This window comes from Micropterus salmoides, unplaced genomic scaffold (genome assembly GCF_014851395.1).
Source record: "Micropterus salmoides isolate LMB-PRFRI ecotype aquatic unplaced genomic scaffold, ASM1485139v1 Ms_hic_scaffold_20, whole genome shotgun sequence".
Lineage (NCBI taxonomy): Eukaryota > Metazoa > Chordata > Actinopteri > Centrarchiformes > Centrarchidae > Micropterus > Micropterus salmoides.
The window spans coordinates 21,572,138-21,591,865 of NW_024041151.1; the positions used below are offsets into that span (position 1 = coordinate 21,572,138).

A 19,728-nucleotide genomic window follows, 5' to 3' on the forward strand; every position below is an offset into this window, starting at 1 on the left:
TTCTGCATTGTACGTGCTTTGTATTGTTACAGTCAATACCCAATGCTGAATACATTTTGAAATTATTTTTATTTGTATATTAAATGCATTTGATTCATGAATAATTATCTATTCACAATGCAACAACTTGATTTTCTGAAAGTGTCTTCCTTTAACGCAGAGTTAAAGATATAAACAGAAAGAGTCACAAAACCCTAGAGATAAATAGGTCAATGTTATAAAATTGCATCGCTCCCACTATTCTGTAGTGCAAATACTATACCTTTCCTATGCATTATCATGTAATGCATATCATGCCGTTAAATAATGTACATACTGTATAGATGTTAGCAGGGGTGATATATGTAGTGTGCATGCTGTAATTTCTTCATGTCATCATGGAATTTGGTGTTTCAAACTACTACTTCATGCCCATCCCTTTCTTGGCTGAGTAATACGAGTCATGTTCTGTTGAATGCTCTACAGCAAATCTAAAATGTAGTAAATCTGTATGAATTGTAGAGTACAATGCAAAGGCTTTTAGCCTGTATGTGTCCCAGTTTTATATCCCAGGTTCCTTTCCAAACTGTCATCTCCCTTTTCTATTATGATTTCAAGGGGCACTTAATCAGGGATGTGATTCTTAAAGATGTCTGGTTCTTGGACACACGCCGCCCATTTATTTGTAATGAGATATTACTGTTCTGCTGCCTCTCTGTGCCTCCCGTTTTTTGGGTTTACTATCTGGGACATTTCGTTCCTGCTCTCAGGCTCTAAACATTGAGTGCGGTTACCGGGTATGTTAGGCTGAAGTAGGATCTGAATTATTGTCACTTTTATTGGACAAATAAAACACACCCTATAGCTTGCATTTTCTCCCTGTGGCTAATTGGTGTGCAGACGCATCAGCAGTCCACCTTGTTACCACACCTGTACTCACACGCTCTCACACTCACACACACACACACACACACACATACTCTGACATACACAATAAAATAAATTGGTTTAAAATCCGGAAGAGTGCTCTGATTGGCCAGGAAATATGACAGACAATATTATTTACAGCTGATTTGACTAGAGTGCATCTGTGTGCAGTTTTGACAGACCTTCTGCACTGGTTACTTCACAAAAAAAGAAGAAATGCCATCATAGACCAGCTGGAATGTCTAACCAACAACTTAAGTGTATGTCTTGGTACACAGGAAAAATTGTAAATAAAATTATGGAACATATTTGATTTTTTAACTCTTTTGTTCCTACCATTCTATTTTTTCTTTATATATTAGTGTGGTTGTGCTCTTTTGTCTCTCATGGTTACACAGTTTCATTTTTAGTGTGTAGTTTTATATAGATCTAATTAATCCCGATAAGATGAATCTTTCTTTCCTGTATTCTGCTTGTCCCTGATTACACACGCCACCTAAGAGAGGGCTGTGTCAGCTGTTAAAGTTTTGTTTAGCACTGCTGGTCATCGGCTATATTTCCATCTCTTTCCCCGCTCTCTTTCTCTCTCATTGGCCTGTATGTGGCCTTTATATTTCACGGCCTCTTTATCCGTCTGTATGCTATCCCAAACTTTTTAATTGTGCCCTTTGAGAGTGCTGCGTCAGGTGCTTAAGTTGTGCTTGACACTGTGTATCGCTCCATCTCTACATGCGTCATAAACCGGAGAAGCAGCCAATCAGATTTAATGATGACATAGCTGGGATGCTGGCCAATTAGCAGGGAGGCAGTAACTTATGCAAAATGTTCCACATGGCCGGACCAACGGCAGGCGGTGGAGGTTAGATAGGTCGTGCTCATGCAACGGTCTATAAATCTGTTCAGCCGTGGACAGGCATCAGAAAGTCAGTCCTTTGCCCTCGGAGCCAAGATAAGAAAAGCATGATGTTATTCTTGTCAAGTGTGGATCCAAAAGAAACAGGTGGCTGACTAATATTAGGTAGCGAGCAGAAACCACTGTGACAGACTGTAGAAGTTTCTCGAGACAATTTAGGTCCTTTGTGGCTAATTCCTCTTCCTTTTTATGTGCGTCTTGGTAGCAATACTGAAAATAATCAGCTCATTAAGAAGACATAAAAGGAGCATTAATTGATTTTTACCCCCACTGCGTGGCAGCACAACAACCTCTAAACACAACAACTTTATATATTATCTCCTTACAAAGTGAATGTGTTGATGAGAATGTGAGCAAAGACTTCCCTAGTTATACTTCCAGCAGATGTGGACCAACATTAGCATTCATTTGGAGTCGTGTTTCAATATGTGTCCAATATTCACTCTCATTTTAGCTCTGTTTTAATCTGTAATGACTCCTGAAGGAAATATCTGTCTCTTTAGCTGCTAAATGTTCCACTATGTTCAACAGCTAGTCGCTAACTTTGTAAGTCAATCATTTGGTGCTTGGTTGGAAGTGTACAATGGGTTTTATAGGAAGTTGTTTTCTGAAAACAGCTGCCTGCTGCTGGAAACAACTCCCATGAGAGCAGTGAGAGCGGACCAAACAGAAAAGCTGCAGGCCATCAAAAACAATATGCTGAAATATTGACATATGTCAAATATTAAAACACATTAAGATGCTAAAACACTGAATTGGGTGACAATTCTCTGTTCGTCACTGCAAGTGACACATCACATTAAACACAGTCATTTGATCCATTATTTACAGAAAAATATTGATAGAAGAGTATTATTTAGTCTGTTGTGGTAAGCCGTGGTGGTTGTCACTTGCTCATTGCTCCTCAGCTTCGGCCAGATGAAGTGATCAGTCAACAGATTTTACTGCTTTTTACATTACATTCACTCATTTAGCTGACTTTTATGCAAAGCAACTTATAATTGATATATACGTCAGTGGTCGCACGCCGCTGGAGTATAAGTGTCTCGCTCAGGGACACGTTGGTGGATGTGTCGCAGTGGGAATCACACCAAAAGCATGTGTCTTATCCACTGCACCGCCATCACTTTCCTCAGTTTTATCATTATAAACCGAATACCTTTGGGTTTTGGGCTGTTGTTTGGACAACAAATGGGCATTTGTTACCATTTATTAACATTTGATAGAATAAAAGATGAATTAAACAAAAACGCGAATGATACACTGGATGAATGGGTAGATAACAGCATTGTCATGGTCCTTTTTCAGTCTGCATTACATATTTCCAAATAAACTTTACTCAATTTGAACTACTGATATTTGTTTCGTTAACATTTGAAAAGATCCTCACACATAATCAATAGCTTTTAAACTGTAACAATCAAGACAAGTTGTCTGCTGCCTAGGGCTGCATGCTTAATTATTATCTAATCAAAAATTTCTACTTTCAGCAGTCTGTATGATGGAACGAACCACGCCATGAATTATTTATGGTTTTCGACAGAGAACAATTGTGACATTTAATGTGTGAGTTAAAACAAATATGAACAGGGTGAAACCTATGCAAAAAAAGGTACTCCTAAATACTGTGGACAGTTACTGTCTGTCATTTTGTCCTCATGTCACAGGTACAGTATTTTACGAACTCCACTCAGACTGGTGGATGGGTCAGCGTTATTAAGATAGTATATGATCCAGAAGTATGTTCTGTTCGTTTCATCTCAGGCAAATTACTCGTAACAATTAGGCGCCCTATGAAAGATTTGCATGTTCTATTTGTGTCTGTTGTTCAACCTTTTCATTTTCTGCTCAGACACACTGTGCCAGTTGAATGCCAAGTTGTTCCTCAGTTTTCTGACATGGTACGTTTAGAGAGAGTTGTTTTCAGTCATTTCAGTTGAGTTTTCGTGACACTTGCATACTGGAGACTGGGGGGTTACATGAGTTGAAACAAGATGATCAGTCAGTGGTAACTAACCTTTTCAGCGCTGAGGCAGACTCTAGTGAGATAAATACTTCAATGCAATTACCAGTGGTTTGAAAATGTTAAAGTCGTCATTTAGGGAAAGTATCTGAAAATGGCTCCCTGATTAGCAGCATTTCATGGACCCGAATGGAATAAAGTTATTTTGAAAGTTCTAAGTGCCAGTAACTGAATGGAGTACCTTTGATCTTGCATCATGGCAAAACCGACCTAAATTTCACATGCAGCATAGCAAAGGTCTGTTTATTTTTTTGTGGGCTCTCTGTATATGCATGCTTTTGACTATGTGTTCTACACATGATACTGAAAGAGGCCCATGAATAATTGTGTTTATATTTAGATCATACATTTCCCTTTGAACAACAGCCTGCAGTGAAGGTATGTTAGTTAAGTGTTACACTTACACCTTCTTTTCAGCCTCTGCAAATTGAATTTTGATTAGTTACAACCACTGCTCAGCCATGACCAAACTGCATGATATAAGTTGCCTGCCTTTTCTACTTTCAGTCTATTTGAAGATAAACACCTTTTTTGGTTGTGTTGCCTTTGAAGGCAGATGTTTCTAGGTCATTATGCATCAGAAGATGGATTTTTCTGTCATGATGCATTCAATGATAGTTTCATTTGGTATTTGCATGCTTTACGTCAGTCGTCATCCAGTGTAAAAAGTGTTTGAAAATATTAATCAGCTTGCTTCATGCTGACAAACCCAGACAGGACTGAATCCAGTGCAGAGCTTTAAAAACAACCTATTCAGTTTCATGTGACTTCTTTGTTTTTTGAGTTTTCCAACATCACAAGACCATTTGCTCCTGCTGCTCATAGTCACAAAGAAAGAAATAGATTAGAGTTGCATTCACAAGAACATGTTGATAATAAAAAAAAAGCCTTCACGAGGGATGGAGAAAAATGCAGGAGTTTTGTTACCTGTCCTGGGGCTCAAAACAAACTCTTTTATAAACACAAACACACACACAGACACATGTGTACACACATATGCACTTACTGTATGCACACACTCCCACTTATAAACACACGCACATATTTTTGCAGCAGCCTGCATCACTCAAGGCAGCTGGCAATGACTTTCATTTTGTGTGTCCAGCAGCAGTTTTTCCATTAGACCTGATGTAATGTCTACAATATAATGGACCCGAAGAAAGGCTGTATTAAGACACAGTATATATACACAGGCCAGACACGGGGCAAAATGTTCTTTTGCCCTGTAATGGCATGCCTAACTTCATGTTTTCTTTTCTTCCTTGTCTATGTGGGGTTTGTTTTTGCTCTTTGTGTTTGATCTCTGAATCTTTGTGAATTTCTTCCTCTTTCTGTTTTTTTTTTTTGTGTGTTTGTGTAGATTTTCATCGGAGAGGTGTCCATGTACGTGATGAAATCAACGAGGGAAGCTCTCCTGGCCCAGGAGAAAACCATTGTGACAGGAGACTGCTGTTACCTCAACCCCCTTATCCGCCGCATCGTACGTTTCATAGGTAAGAAAGTTAGCATGTCAAAAAGTCAAACCGCTCCTTCATGTTACAGCTGACAACTTAGAAACACACTCCATCATGAAGAAACACACATCAAAACTAGTTTAGGAATTTTGAGTGTATCTTATGGGATACATTTACCATACAGGGTACAATATAATAATATTGAATGAAGTATGGAAGTGCTGCTGGAACCTTTTTAGACAGGAGTCTGGTCTCAGCATTTTGTTTGTAAATGTTCATTTCATAAACAACATATTAAAACCTGTTCATAGAGAAAACTCTTAAGTAGAATTAAATTAATATCTTATACCACAAAATAAGGATAGTTTTGCCGATTCTAATCATTTCATTCAGCTCAGTACAACTTACTCACTGACTTTGTGGTCTGTTTTCTGTGATCACATCATTATTTAAATGCATATCAGTATGCACTTCAGTTATTGTATCACCGATCATAAAGCAGTGATATTAAAGCGCTGCTTTTGACTTTCTTCAGTCAGTGTTGGATTCTGTTTAAGAGTCTTCTGCTGTTTCAATTTAGTATAAAAAACTATATATAAAAAATTAATTCTGTTTATAAGGTTGCAACATCATGAATGTTACTGTGGCTTTCACAGTCTATCAGTAAGCTTTTAACCAGGAAGCAACATGCTGTATATCATGGCTAAGGTCACAGCTGAATGTGGGTGCTGTCAGTCACCTGTGAGGGGAGCTCCAATGCAAAAAGCTACCAATTCAAACAGTCACCCTGATGATTCAGAGCCTCAGGATTTGGCGTTTAAGATTCCCTTTTTGTATGTTCAAAACACTTCTAGCGTCATGTAAAAAAGGACTTCCCGAAGCACTAATGATCATCTAAAAGACAAAAGAGTGGAACCCTCAACAGGGACAAAAGCAATATACCAGCAAACTTCCCACAACCTGCGGATAACATGATATTTTGTGGATATATATGGATCAGCCGTCTTCCTGTTGTGTCAGACAGACACAGGTCATAAGAGAGATTTATAAGATCAGGTTAACAAGGTTGGCCAGCATGCAGCAGCAGCTTCTTCTACACATTTGAATCTGAGGTTGTCCACAAATACTGCATAGATCAGCAGATTTTGATCTTCCGTGTTTGTTACTTGAGAATAAAGTGTTAATTGGAGCTGGTTATGTCCTGTTATGCGTCTGGTTTTGACGTGGTTGGACCCTGATTGGCTGACCACACCATCTGCTTTGATTTAATCTTAGGTAGGTAAGCTGAGGCAAACTTGCTGGTTGAGGCTTTCCAGTTTAAATACAGCAACCTGGCCTGACTGAACAGATTTCAGTAATTCTTCAGTGAGGGAAGCCAAATGGATCAAGTCCAGCTGTGATGCATTTTACTGCAGCTTCTCTAAAACTGCATTAGCCACTAAAACAGAATTTAAACAGCTGTAGCAAACATGTTGGACCTTATAGGATCCATATAAAAGATTTTCTTTCTTACAATTGGGCTGCTTCATACCACAATTAAAGGTAAGGTTTGTAACCTCACACATGTATCGCTTTACTAAAATGGATTAGAAGACATCCACCTGAAACCTTTGAATTTACATTTTTACAGCCACTTTTCCGTAAAGCTTGAGTAGATCTGGGCAAACTCTTTGCTGTCTGTTCCAGTAAGGGAGGTCGTCTGCTGGACTTTCTTGGCATAATTAGAACTGTGTTGTTCATTTTTAAATAATACCCCTTCAATTCATAAAACACTCATCAGAAATTCATTAGGCAATTCGCATGATTTATATTTCCGTCTGCTCCCGAACAATCTCTCTCAAATTTGTAGGATCATCGAGGCTTTTAGTTTCCCGCTCTCTTGCTCCCTCCTGTCTCCTCTCCTCTCACCCTAATTCCCCCTCTTTATTCCCCTTCAATGCCCTTCACACAATCGTGTCCCTGTACCCCTCACAGGCACTCGAACCCCCCCGTGCCCCTCCCCCTACCCAAGCCCTCTACAGCCCCCTCCCTGGATGAGAATACAAAGCATAGTAATTTCATGGCTAAGCAGGCCAGATAATCAGCAGTCATATTTCACTGCAAAAGGAATGCAGACGCAGACACTGGTCAAGGTTGGAGGGCTGAAGTGCAATCATTCATATTAGGTGCGATTTTGGTGTGTTTGTTGTGTTTGTTTCTTTCCCTGCCTGTTGTCCACTCATCTTACCTAACATTTTAACTTGATTTGATTCCAACATTTATGTTGTGTTATAAATAAATAAAAAAATCACAGTAGACATATTTCAGGGAATAAATGTAATGTAAACTTTAGATATTCTTGGGTTTAGCTCTGCTTAATGACAGTTCATAGCTTATGTGCCAGCACTGGGAGCCAGACAGCCCCGGATATGAGGTGATAATGTATAAATGTGTGGGCTTTTTTATTTGTCATAAATTCTCATTGTTTATCTGTTGTGTCTATGTGCCCCAGGTGTGTTTGCGTTCGGTCTATTTGCCACAGACATCTTCGTCAACGCAGGCCAGGTGGTGACGGGAGGTCTCTCGCCCTACTTCCTGTCTGTCTGCAAGCCCAACTATACCGGCACTGAGTGTCGTTTTAACCACCAGTTTATCATCAGTGGCAACATCTGCACCGGGAACCCCGTTGTCGTGGAGAACGCACGCCGGTCGTTTCCATCCAAGGACGCTTCGCTGAGTGTTTACTCTGCTGTTTACCTGACGGTAAGAAGAATGGACACGAGCAGTAGGCACTATAATGAAGTTTGCTGTGGGCATTTTACAGACAGAGGGGTTTAAACAATGGAAAAAACATCACATAACATTTCACTTTTACACATTGAGTAAAGATAGTTTGATATAGATTGATCTGCTTATTTTGTGCCATATGGTATGGGATCACATGATCTTTTTTTCTAGGAAAATTACCATTGTTTCGGTGAAAACACCTTATTCCTTTCCCTCCGACTTTAGAACAACCCAACATTTGTAACCTGCCATTTCACACTTATGTGTGAAGTAATGTAATAGTATGAGGACCATGCATGTGGGTGTCATTAGATTAAAGGTGAGAAAAGTTGCCTGTTTAAAGGGAATGAAGTCTTTAACTTTGAGGCTTAGTCATGCAGTTTGTTGACTAACTTCTAAATCTAAGTATGTGTAATTGGTGAAGTTAAATCAAATTAAGGCTATATATATGTACATAAATACAGCAAATATATACTATACTATTTTCTTCCAACCCAACCTGAGCTCAGTTAATTTAAAATCAATGTCAAACTTATTTGTGGCACTAGAGTTACTCATTTGGGACTGAATTTAATTCATTTACACCTTGGAGGATTTTTTTTGGAATACTGAAAAAATAGAAACACCCAAGCAATTAGAGCTGGATAGATCTTTTTGGCCCGGACTGATTAAAGTTATACTCTGGATCTGTAATTTAAAAAGGCTTTGAATAAGAAAGAACCTTTCCTATAAAAGGGTGCAACATACATGTAACCAGCAAGGAGGGACTTAATATTTATTGAAAGTGTCCTGAGTAATTTTTCAGACAAGCTTTAGGCTGATTCAGGCATTTTTAGAAAACTGCCTGGAGGAACACATGAAGAATGCTTTTTTGAAGGGCTATTTGAAGAGCTACTATTTCACATCATAGTAACGGAGGGGCTCAGCTGCTGAAAAGCAAAAGAGAGAGCAGAGGTGCAGATTTTATCAGCAGGAGCAAGACGGATACATGGAAAAGATTGTTGATAAAAAGAGGATTTGATACGCACAACCTCTCAGTTCCCATGGGAGGAGGTAAAAGTTCAAAAAGCGAGAACATATGTAGAAAGAGTGTATATTTTCAAATTCTCACTGTCTTCTCACAACTTTGCGCGCAATCACAGGTTCCCTTATCAGGTTAGTCTTGAAATCTTTTATTCTCTGTGAAAAAAACTCTTTGTTTTGGAGAATTATTTCACTCATATGATGTAAGTGTTTGACATCTCTCCTTAACCATTTTACTATGCAATGGAGGCTTTGTGCTGTCAGGAAATGGTAAAAATATTTGACTCCATTTTGGTGGGAACACCTCCAGTTGCTCTGCATGAGATTATTTCTGGTCTGCTCTACCTAAAGAGAGAAACAGGGGCTCTTTTGTATTTTCAAAGTTGTTGGTCTGATTTAATCTGGCTTCTAACCCCCCTTTGCAGATGTATATCACCAGCACCATCAAGACCAAGTCCAGCCGCCTGGCCAAGCCTGTGCTCTGTTTGGGCACGCTCTGTTCTGCCTTTCTTGCGGGTCTCAACCGAGTCTCAGAGTACCGAAACCACTGTTCGGACGTCGTGGCTGGATTTATACTGGGATCAGCAGTTGCTCTGTTTCTGGTGAGGATGGTGAATGAGTGTGGGAGGGTGGATTAGAGGAGAGGAGAGAAAATAAAAGATGATGGTGGATTCTGGTCATGTCTTATTTTCAAATTATAATAATAATTTCCAACTCCACTTTGGAAGTGACCCAAACCACTAATTAAATGATTAATTCAGGCTACAGCCCTTAACAAAGCCTGCAACATGGTTTTGGTGCCATTTTTATTACACATTTATGTACTAATATTCATATGAACATCAGATTTGTTTTTGTATTTTAGTATAGTTTGAAGTTAGCTGTGTATTAATTCAGGCATGTGTAATGAGTCCCTAAAGACTAATTTGGTAAAGAAGCTAAAAAGTGTAGGGCATGAAGAGTTGAGAGCGAGCATGTGAAACAGGATAAAGCATGGTTTATAGCCAGCTTGAAGAAAGTTCAGATACAGGTGAGTTAGGATAGAGAGAAAAAGGTAAGGACGCACTGGTTGATTGGGGGAAAGAGGACGAGAGAAAAAAAATGAAAGGTTGCACCTGGATTTCTACTGTGATCAACAGTTGCCCTGGTTTTCAAAGAGCTCAGTAAGGAAGGGTAGTGAAAGGCAGAAGGACCAAAAGTGAGAAGAAGGTTGAGGGAAACACTAGTTTGAAATAGTGGTTGTGTTTAATTCAGTGATTAGGGAGTGTCGTATCCAATATTTATGCATTTGACTCATAACAGTTCAAAATAGCACTGTAGCAGCAAGACAGAGAGTTAGTGACCTTCTACGGGGAGAGCAGTGATTGGTGGTTATGTAGGGACTGAACCCTTCTATAGAATTTGACCTCTAACCCCTTGTTTTGTTACCTCAAAATAGTACTGTACCCTTCTATGGGTTTGACCTTTTTCTTTGCAGACTCAAACCCTTATCCTGTACCTAACAGATACCTAAACATATCCTATATAAGCTATGTTTGATGTACAGAGAGACAGAGTGGCCATCGGGCTGGCTACTGCAGAGCTTGTAATTGATGCTGAACTCTTTGATTAATAAATTTTATGATCAAGAACAGTGTCAAGCGGGTTTCCTCTCAACACATCATCGCAGCATTATTGTTCGGACACCACAGGAGAGATCCAGTTAAGGGAACTAGTGAACATTTAATCCAACATGTCTTAGTTTGTATTCCACTGAAAAATGAAATTGGCTTTGTTAAAGTTTAAAGTGTTTAAATGCAGAGACGTGATAACAGCTCAAACCCTCAAGCTGTTTTTGTGGTTGCAGCAGAAAGCCCACTGAGGAAAAAGTGAGGTGAAGGGAAACCCCCACAAATCAAAAAAGATGTATTTAACAGTCTCAGAGGCTTCATTACGGGTAATTGCCGCTGGGCCCTGGATCATTGCTTGTTCATTGGTTCGCTGGCGGCTGGCTTCACAGCTTTTTGATTCAAACAAAGAGAACCAGTGTTGTTATGTGTATTTACAGGGAAACCCCGCAGATGTCCTGCTACTACTGTGATCAAACATGGTCTGGTTATTTGAAGGTTGTATGGGAATTTATACCACAGCAGAGAAACACCCCAAGCTAACACAACTTACATGACAACAGCACCTTATATAGAGAGCAAGTACAGCTAAGAAGATCATTTGTCCAGTGTGTTTATGAAGGCGAAATAAAGTGTTGGACTGACAACCAGTTTTTGGATTGACAGTGAACATCACATATGACAATATAATATTAGCATTAAAACTAGCCGCTTTTCACATTTTAAAGCAGTTCGATTTACTACAGCTATCAATTAGAAATATTTAATAAATTGTATTGTTTTGCACCTAGATGCTGAGGGCAATGAGTTGCGTTAGATGATTAAAGTATTAAATGTTTGTGCAGACATAGTGGTAGTGCAAGATGATTGGTTAAATCCATGTTTGATGTTAAGAAAGTGTGGGGCTATAAAGAGTGACAGCAGTGAGATTTACAGACAGCTCTACAGGATGGGGAGGACAAGTCCAGATATTCAGATTTTGGTCTGAAGAGGCGCTTAACAGAGTTTCCTGCGGGAGTAATTAGCAATCACACCTGCTCTTGTTGTTGCCATTGTGTTGTGGACTTAGGAGAAAGCTAAAGGCCGGTGATGTGTGGTGATGTGATCAACATGAAGCAGCTTGTCTTTGGACCATGAGGAGGAGGAGCCACCACACCCACTCTTTGATGCAGGATATAAGCTTCCAGTGACTGACCTATAAAAATTGACATACATTGAGTCAGTGAGCTCCAGGGAAAGATGAACACAAGAAAGTCAATCACCAACTCAGCAGCTTTGGACCTGCTCATTTCAAGCATATTATCAGCAAACCATGAAGTGAACGCATTTACCCAATGGTCCTGATGAAGCTTATCATGGTCTTGTCATCTGAGAACCGAGGCAATTTGATGGAGTACTATCTTGAGGGAAATTAATTGGTACAAAAAAGAGTAGAAAGCAGGTATAGCTCAAATCCCGGTGCTATCAGTGCTCACAGAGAGGTGAGCTGAATCGACTCATCAAACAGCATCTGCCTTTGGTCTTAAAAGAGGACAGTCGTCCGCCAGCAGATTGAAGGATCAGTGTTAATCATGTGAGGAGGTGCAGAGGATGTTGGCCACATCAGGAGACAGAGGTGTCCAATTGAAGTAGAGGCACTTTCTGACTGCGTTCCAAGATTCCAAGTCGTCTTGTTTTCTCTTCGTCTCATTTTATGAGAAAATATGCAACTTTTATTTGAAAGCTAAAATAAGATTTTTCAGCATTTCCATGGCAAAAAGCAAAAATTTCACTTGGCTCACCTGAGACAATAGCTGGCAACTTGGCCTGTCTTAGAATGGATGACAAGATGCAAAAATGAAAAGAAAGCAGTCTTCCACGGCCTTTGGGGCTGCGATTCAGTTGAGTGAAAATAAGAAAGTGGAAACCATACTGAAATGTGTTTTAAACAAGCAGGATGGTTGTAGCTTAAAATATTTTTTATCCAAGGGTAGATCAGCAACAGCCGTGTTAAAACAACGTGTCAGTGTCAGTGTAGAGTTGAGCCCAATGGTGTGTACTTTGAACATTTCTGCCTTGCCCATGACCAGCCTAATCAACTTAACGTTTAGAAGTACTTTACATTTTTCTACAAAATTCATATGTTTTTGTGAAACGGTGATGCTAAATGCTGAGTGTCGTTGTTAGATTCTGGCTCAGCAGCTTTCATTTGCTTGGTCTGGGAGCACTAGAAAAGCACTGTCCATGAACTGCCACAAATAAGGAAACCTTGAGCATCCCCCTGCAGCGAATCACCCCGCTTCATTTTCTCCTTTGCCACTGCCTGAGGGCATGGTCAGCCTGGGGGGGAGATTCTCCCTCGAGCTGCCTTCTTTGATTAACTAGTCCATGGAAGAGTACAGAAATGCTGCAACCTTGGTAGTGTCTCTGCTGTTAAAAGAACTAGAATAAGTAACTGTAATTTACAAGAATTTTAACAGACATATAAATGAAGAAACAAGGCCTCTGCATGCGTAGTGCCATGCAACAAAGAAGAGCCGCCCGGAGCATGTCCATTGACTGCATTAAATGATGGTTGAATTTTGTAGACTCATACAACGTTCTGATTGAGCTTTTATATCCATATAAACTTTATATTACAGCAATAACTGTTCGAAGCCAAAAAAAATATGATCACGTTTCTCCCAAAATCTCGTGGGTGCTTTGAATTCCTTCTAGATGGACACTAGGGTTGGCAGGCAGTCTGATTTAAGGTATAAGAAATCTCATCTATCTAATATAGACATCAAGTGACATTCTCTCTTTTAACAATGTTATGATACTCAAGCTACATTTAGGTGTTTCTGCAGATAACTGTGTTACATCTGTTGAATAAACTTTGTCTGATAATAGGAAGTTAAAATGTGTCTTGAGGGACCAAATATACAGCATGTACACATCCTTGGATCTCTGCTTAGAGACTCGTACAATTTCTGGCTGTGCAACTGTACATATTATTTGGTGTGTGGTGTTTATCAAGGCATTATTTTTTATAGGGATTGCAATGTCAGTCTGTTGGTCCAGCACTATAGTCCAGACTGAAATGTCCTGACAATATCTGATGGATATCTGATGAACAGACATTCAGTGAAATGTCCCAACAACTCTTAGATGGATTTATTTGGTGGTCTTTCGTCCAGCATTACAATCAGATTTTCTGTCTGCCTAATTCTTTGGTTTATGACCAAATACCTGTAATACTAATGACATTCCCATTGGCTTCAGCTGTACTTTTAAAATGCTAATTAGCAGATGTTGGCATGACTGTAGACTCGTTATAACATTTAGACAGTTTTGGGGGATGAAGGTTAAATATTTTGGGTATGGTTAAGTTTAAACTTTCTCATGTATTCACTAAACTTAATCTCTAATAACCTAATGCAAAAACCTAATGTGGATCCAGCCTTTGGTCCACCTTAGGTTTGTAACTTTTGTAAAATACCAGTCACAAGGCCAGAATGTCATAGCTGAAACTAACTCTCCCGTTAATCCTTGATGTTTCATTTCCAAGTCAGCCTGTGTCATCGGTAACCTACTTTGCTATTCATGTTGAACTTTCCTCATCCTTCACAGGGTATATGTGTTGTGAACAACTTCAAAGGCGTCCACAGTGCAGCAGCTAAACAGAAAACTGAAGACTACCGTGGCCTGCCTCTGATGACTTTCCCCCGTGTAGAGAGCCCTCTGGAGACCCTCAGCGCACAGGTACCTCAGAACATGTCACCTGGCATCCCAGTAACTTAATCTCTGTGATGCATATTATCTTCCCTCAATTCATTTGCAGCTCCCTCAAGACTGAGTTAAAAACAAAAATCCCTCTTCAGTTACTTTGAATTTAGTCTCTCTGGTTTGTACTGTAATGTGCTGTTAATGTAATTTCTCTTCACTTTAATGTTACTTTAACACTAGAACCGCCAACAGGTCAGATTTACCCGCAGCTGTTTTTCGATTGTATGTAACTTAGTTTCAATATAATATTCAATTCCCTGAGTCTTTGAGTAGTTTGTTTGTTATGTAGCACCCCCTATTGTTAAAAAATGTCAAGATAAAGCCAGATTTAAAAAATGGGCATTTATGGCTGTAAGTGCCAGCGGTTAAAATTTACCCCTCATTTCCCGCATTTATATAAGCATTCTATGTTGCTGTTGGCAACGCCTTTTCTACTACAGGTATTGTACTTGCTCACCGCAGTGAGTGAAGGAGAGTCTGACGGAGGGGGCTGAGCAATGTGTCCTGGGTTGATTCTGCATCTGACGGGTCATTATCTGACAGCGATCCACTTGCATGAACTAAACATGCATAAAAGCAATGCTTAGGGCCTATAGCTTTTGGGTAGCCTACATGATCATCAAAACTAATGCAGCTGTAGCCTAGTTTTTCTGTGATCGAGGTGTGTTTTGCGGTCAAGAGAGCGTGCAGCTCCCTCGTGTGCTTTTTGACCTGCAGAGGCTATATAGTTTTCTAACGCTGTGTATTTTTTGGGCAAAAGTGATCATTATACATTTTTCCATTGTGTAAAAATCTACTTTGAATTTTGGAATTGATTATAATTTTTTCTTTTAAATAAATGCTTTTGCTTGGAACTGCAAACTTTTGTAGCTATGTGTAATTTTCTGAATATCAGATGGGGTCTGAAAAAAACAAGCAGAACAGTAAGAACTAGCCTACATTATTAGGCTATTATTATTACTGCCTATAAAACACTACAACAGACAGGCGTTTTTTTAAATTGTATGCTGCATTTAAATTCAAGCTGTGTTTAGAATATAACCAGGCTATAACATCTACAAGAGCAGCGAGTGGATGACATCAAAAGAGCCACTGCGTGTGGACATGATCTTCACAGAATGCATGATGAAGGTATAAATAATCGAATTGAATAAAACATTCTGAAAATGCCTGAAATGTGGGGATGGTATTTATGGGAAATGCACAGCCAAGGTGCTGAATGTTTGTGGGTAGCACAAATAATCACAAAATCAATGCATTTTTATAGCGGGTAAATTTTACCCGCTTTGGCGGTTATCGGTATACGAACCCTGGCGGTTCTAGTGTTCAGAATTCCCTATGGAGAAGGGGTGTTACATTTACCAACCAAATATAGAGCTTCAGTATCAGTATCAGGTTGACCATTTGTTCTTTCTTTCTTTCTTTCTTTCTTTCTTTCTTTCTGTTTACACAAAGCAATAACACATGTTCAAAAGAACATACAGGCATGACATTTTGCACTACATCCCTGTCCTCCTTCCCACATGCAGAGAAATAATACAGGACCTCACACACAGAGCACTCCCGATAGTGGTGGACAATGATTTCTTCTACCTTTTCATTTCCACATATTTTTTCTCTCCTACCTGCTTTCCTTTAACTTTCTTTCTTATCTCAATCCTTATACCACTTTCCCCATCCCTCCCCCCACGTCCATTTACAGAACCACTCAGCATCGATGACGGAGGTCACATGACTAAGGGGGCAGCACCGGGTCACGTTTGCGTCTCCACAGCACTTCCAGACACAATGACGAGGACGCATGCAACGTGGCTCCGAATGCTTCACAAAAAACACTACTGATATATCTGTTTAATTCACCTGGGGGACAAAATACACCATGTTTCTAATGGTTCTCATCTAGTTGGGCTATGCTCAGTTCAACTTGCCACGGCACACAGATTGCATCTATGGCAAAAATATTACAAGGCAAACTTAAGCACAGATTGTTTTTCCAGATATTTGAAACCATTTGAAACGTGGGACATTTTTCCCTCCATTGTGTGCTGTTTGTAGTTAGAGGACGGTGTTTTGTACATTTTGTATGAGCGAGTGCTATAGCATATACTGACGGTGTTAAACCTGCACACTTCCTGTCAGCTGACCCACCCTGTTTTACATCACATCCTGTCAGGTGACTTGCTGCATTGATCACCACATCTATGCCCCTCAGTCTGAAAAATATTATGGAAAAAATATTGATGTTGTTGTTCTGTGATGTTTGTCATTTGTACAGAAAAAAAGACAGAATACTTCTTTTTATTATCTCTTTCTGTACATTAATTGACCATGTCAGGTCATATTTTGTAAAGATTTTGTTAATCTGTATGACTATTACTGTATGATCCATTTGGACCTGTTTGCCTGCTGTAAACCTGGATATGTTTTGGTATCAGTTTAGGTGTTTTGGGGAATGACTCCTCTCCCCTTTGGAGGAAATGACAAGGAAGAGTCAGTGACATCCTACGGGTCAGAAAATGGGGTTTGGCACTTGCAGTGCCATATAATCAGCCACAATGAAAATGAAATATGATTGGTTGACATTCTCACTATGATTGTGTTTCACCCCAATTTCCTGATTCACTGTGATGTTAATAGGGATTTTTCTCCAGAGGTCTAGTGGGGCTAGCCTGTGCCAGATCTACCTGAAGATTTCACTGGTATGGCTTTACGATTCAATTTTAACAGAAATCCCAATGGAAGACATCCTCATAAGATACATGGAAAAAAGAAAAAAAGAGACAGAAATGCTCTTTGAGGGAAACTGAGTGACTTACTTAAGGTCTGGCTAGCCGTTTTAATGGAAACCAGGCTAATGACTCCTGCTTCACTTTTCCTCTTTGATGCACCCCTCCCCCTCCCCGACCCACCAGTGGATTGTGATGCAATGTTGTGATTCCATTTCCCATTGGAAGATAAGCCCAGCATGGAGAAGTCAAGATGTTTTATAAATATTCATGATTTGAACTATACTCATTATCATTGTGATTATAATCGTCTTTTACTTTAAGAACAAAAAAAAATAGCATTTCATTTGAAATGCTACATATATTTTTTTCTTGGTTTGTCCACAAATTAAATAGTCAGTAGCAACAATGTGTTCTCTGGTTTTTTATTGTGTGACAGAATGCTCAAAATGGTAACTGTCTTTTTCTTACCATAAAAAACAAGCAATATAAAAAGTTAGAAACATAGAAACAGCAGCCTAATTAATCTCCTAATACAGTCAGTATTACCTTGCTGGGAGCTGTAGGGAGTGGGTCTGTCCTCCACCTTCTCTTCTGTGATTGGCCCTAATGTAAACCGTAGCTCATCTACAGCCTTAAACAACGAAACTGCCTCGGACTCAGCCCTGACAAAGGATGTGATGCCTTGCTTCCAGTGTGGGTAATCAATAAAAATTGAGCACACACTAGAAAAATGTCTTTCACTAAAGCACTGTTTCTATTGTGCACATCCACATGGTCAGACCTGCTCAAATCTGAACTCTGGTTTCAACTGAAGTGAATGGGAGGCAGAAGTATTTGTAGGATGGAAGTGTAATGTGACTCTATCTCTAAACATGTATTTTGGCCCCCAACATACTTGCTTTTTAACAGTGCGTAGGCATAGACAGGCGTTGGTGATGCAAACGGCATTGTTCCTACGTACTTTGTGTGGACCTGGAGGATTAAACGTGAATCCACTAGGGGGCAGATCAGAGCCGGATCATCACCGACACCGGATTATCTTCCTTGACAACCTCCGAATTTGCACAAACCAAACATAGCGACACTCTAGGAGGTATGATCTAATGAGACATCATAACGATCTCAGTGACTACGGACTAGCTCCAGGAGTTTTATTGTAAACATCCCGCCATAAATCTCCTACTTTGATTTTTTTTAAATTTTTTATTTGATATCTTTGATATCTTTGATATCTATTTTGAACATGCAAATAAAATTAAAAAAATAAAAATCAATGAAACAAAAAATAGTGGTAAAAAACAAATGAACAACAAAGAAAAAGTCCATACTTTCCAGTACTTAAAAACCTCTATTTACATGTGCAAAAAGGAGTAGGAAGAAGTAAAACTTATGTACTCCTACCCCTTTATACCCTTACTACCATATTTAAGGAAATAACTCAAAATAATAAGTCTAAATAGATAATAAATCTATTTTAAGTCTGCTGCTGACCTTCTTCTTGTTTTGTGTTTAATGGTGGTTGGCAAACCAACTGCATACCACCACCACCCGGGCTGGTGTATTGAACAGTAGATTGCTGCTGACCTACCTGTCAGGTCAACATACTGCCCCCATGTCCATGTGCATCTTGCAGACGCATAGTGTTAATTTCTGGAGATGTGCACAGCCTACGCTCCAAACGAACGTAGAATATGCCTGGTAGCCATCTTGCGTACGCGAAAGCATAGTTAAAAGCAAGTGTACCCGGGGACACAGTCTAGCGGTAGGTGCTTCATAGGAGGCTCAGTTCAAAGGAAAAAAGCTTCTTGCTTTAAATGTACTTTAATTATGTACCCAATCATGATGCTTGAGTTAAAGTAAATAGACAATCACAGGATAATTTCACTCAATAGATTCTGAGTTTATAATAATGGAATGCTTAGCAAAAACACAGCTGACATTTATTTTGCGACCTCCTAACAATGCTAATATATGCAATTTCAAAGGAGATGCTTGATGCCTTATATTGTTGCCTCTGAGAACAAGTCAGGAGAACAAAGTGATGTTTTAGCAAGCCTATGTTTAGACAGGCCCCCAAAAAGTCAACATGAATATGACTATTTTTGTCCCACCTACCAAGTGTCACATCCTGTGAGGCAGGCCTTTCCTTCTTTCGCCACACCCCTGTCCAACCGCACATGCTACACAGGCAAGTTATTAGAATTGAGCATAGATATGCTAAAACCAGGGTCTTATTTAGTTTTACTGTTGAATCATCCTGTTACGACAGCAGCGACTTCAGTGATGTTTATGTCACCTCTAAGCAAGGCATATACACACAGAGACACAAAGAAAGCTGACAGCTCAGCCAGTGCACTTGCTCTTTTGCTCTGTCAGGTATTCATTTCAGCTGTGACAGCCTGCGCTTACCCTGCAGACACACTGGCTAAATAGATAGCGACTCTTTGTTTGTCTGTGTGTGGTGTGTGTGTATATGTGTGTGGAGGTGGGGGGTTGGGGGGTTGGGGGGTAGTATTTGACCATGCCATGTGTTTATAAAATGTCATCCATAGCTGTTTTG

The 19,728-nt window shown here is 39.6% G+C and overlaps 1 protein-coding gene across 3 annotated transcripts in view; it reads left to right on the forward strand.

Moving 5' to 3' along the window:
* The window catches only part of plppr1 (phospholipid phosphatase related 1), a 55,575-nt gene extending 38,007 nt beyond the window's left edge, over positions 1-17,568 (forward strand). The window contains exons 4-8 of one of the 3 annotated variants that reach the window (XM_038734614.1): positions 5,203-5,335; positions 7,788-8,038; positions 9,511-9,687; positions 14,284-14,415; positions 14,880-15,244. In XM_038734614.1, coding sequence (XP_038590542.1) covers positions 5,203-5,335; positions 7,788-8,038; positions 9,511-9,687; positions 14,284-14,415; positions 14,880-14,933 — 747 coding nt within the window. In that variant the 3' untranslated portion in view covers positions 14,934-15,244. Of the gene's footprint in view, positions 1-5,202; positions 5,336-7,787; positions 8,039-9,510; positions 9,688-14,283; positions 14,416-14,879; positions 15,245-15,894; positions 16,114-16,141 lie in introns of those variants that run through there. The other 2 variants (XM_038734616.1, XM_038734615.1) reach the window with 2 other exon arrangements.
* The last annotated feature ends 2,160 nt before the right edge of the window (positions 17,569-19,728 follow it).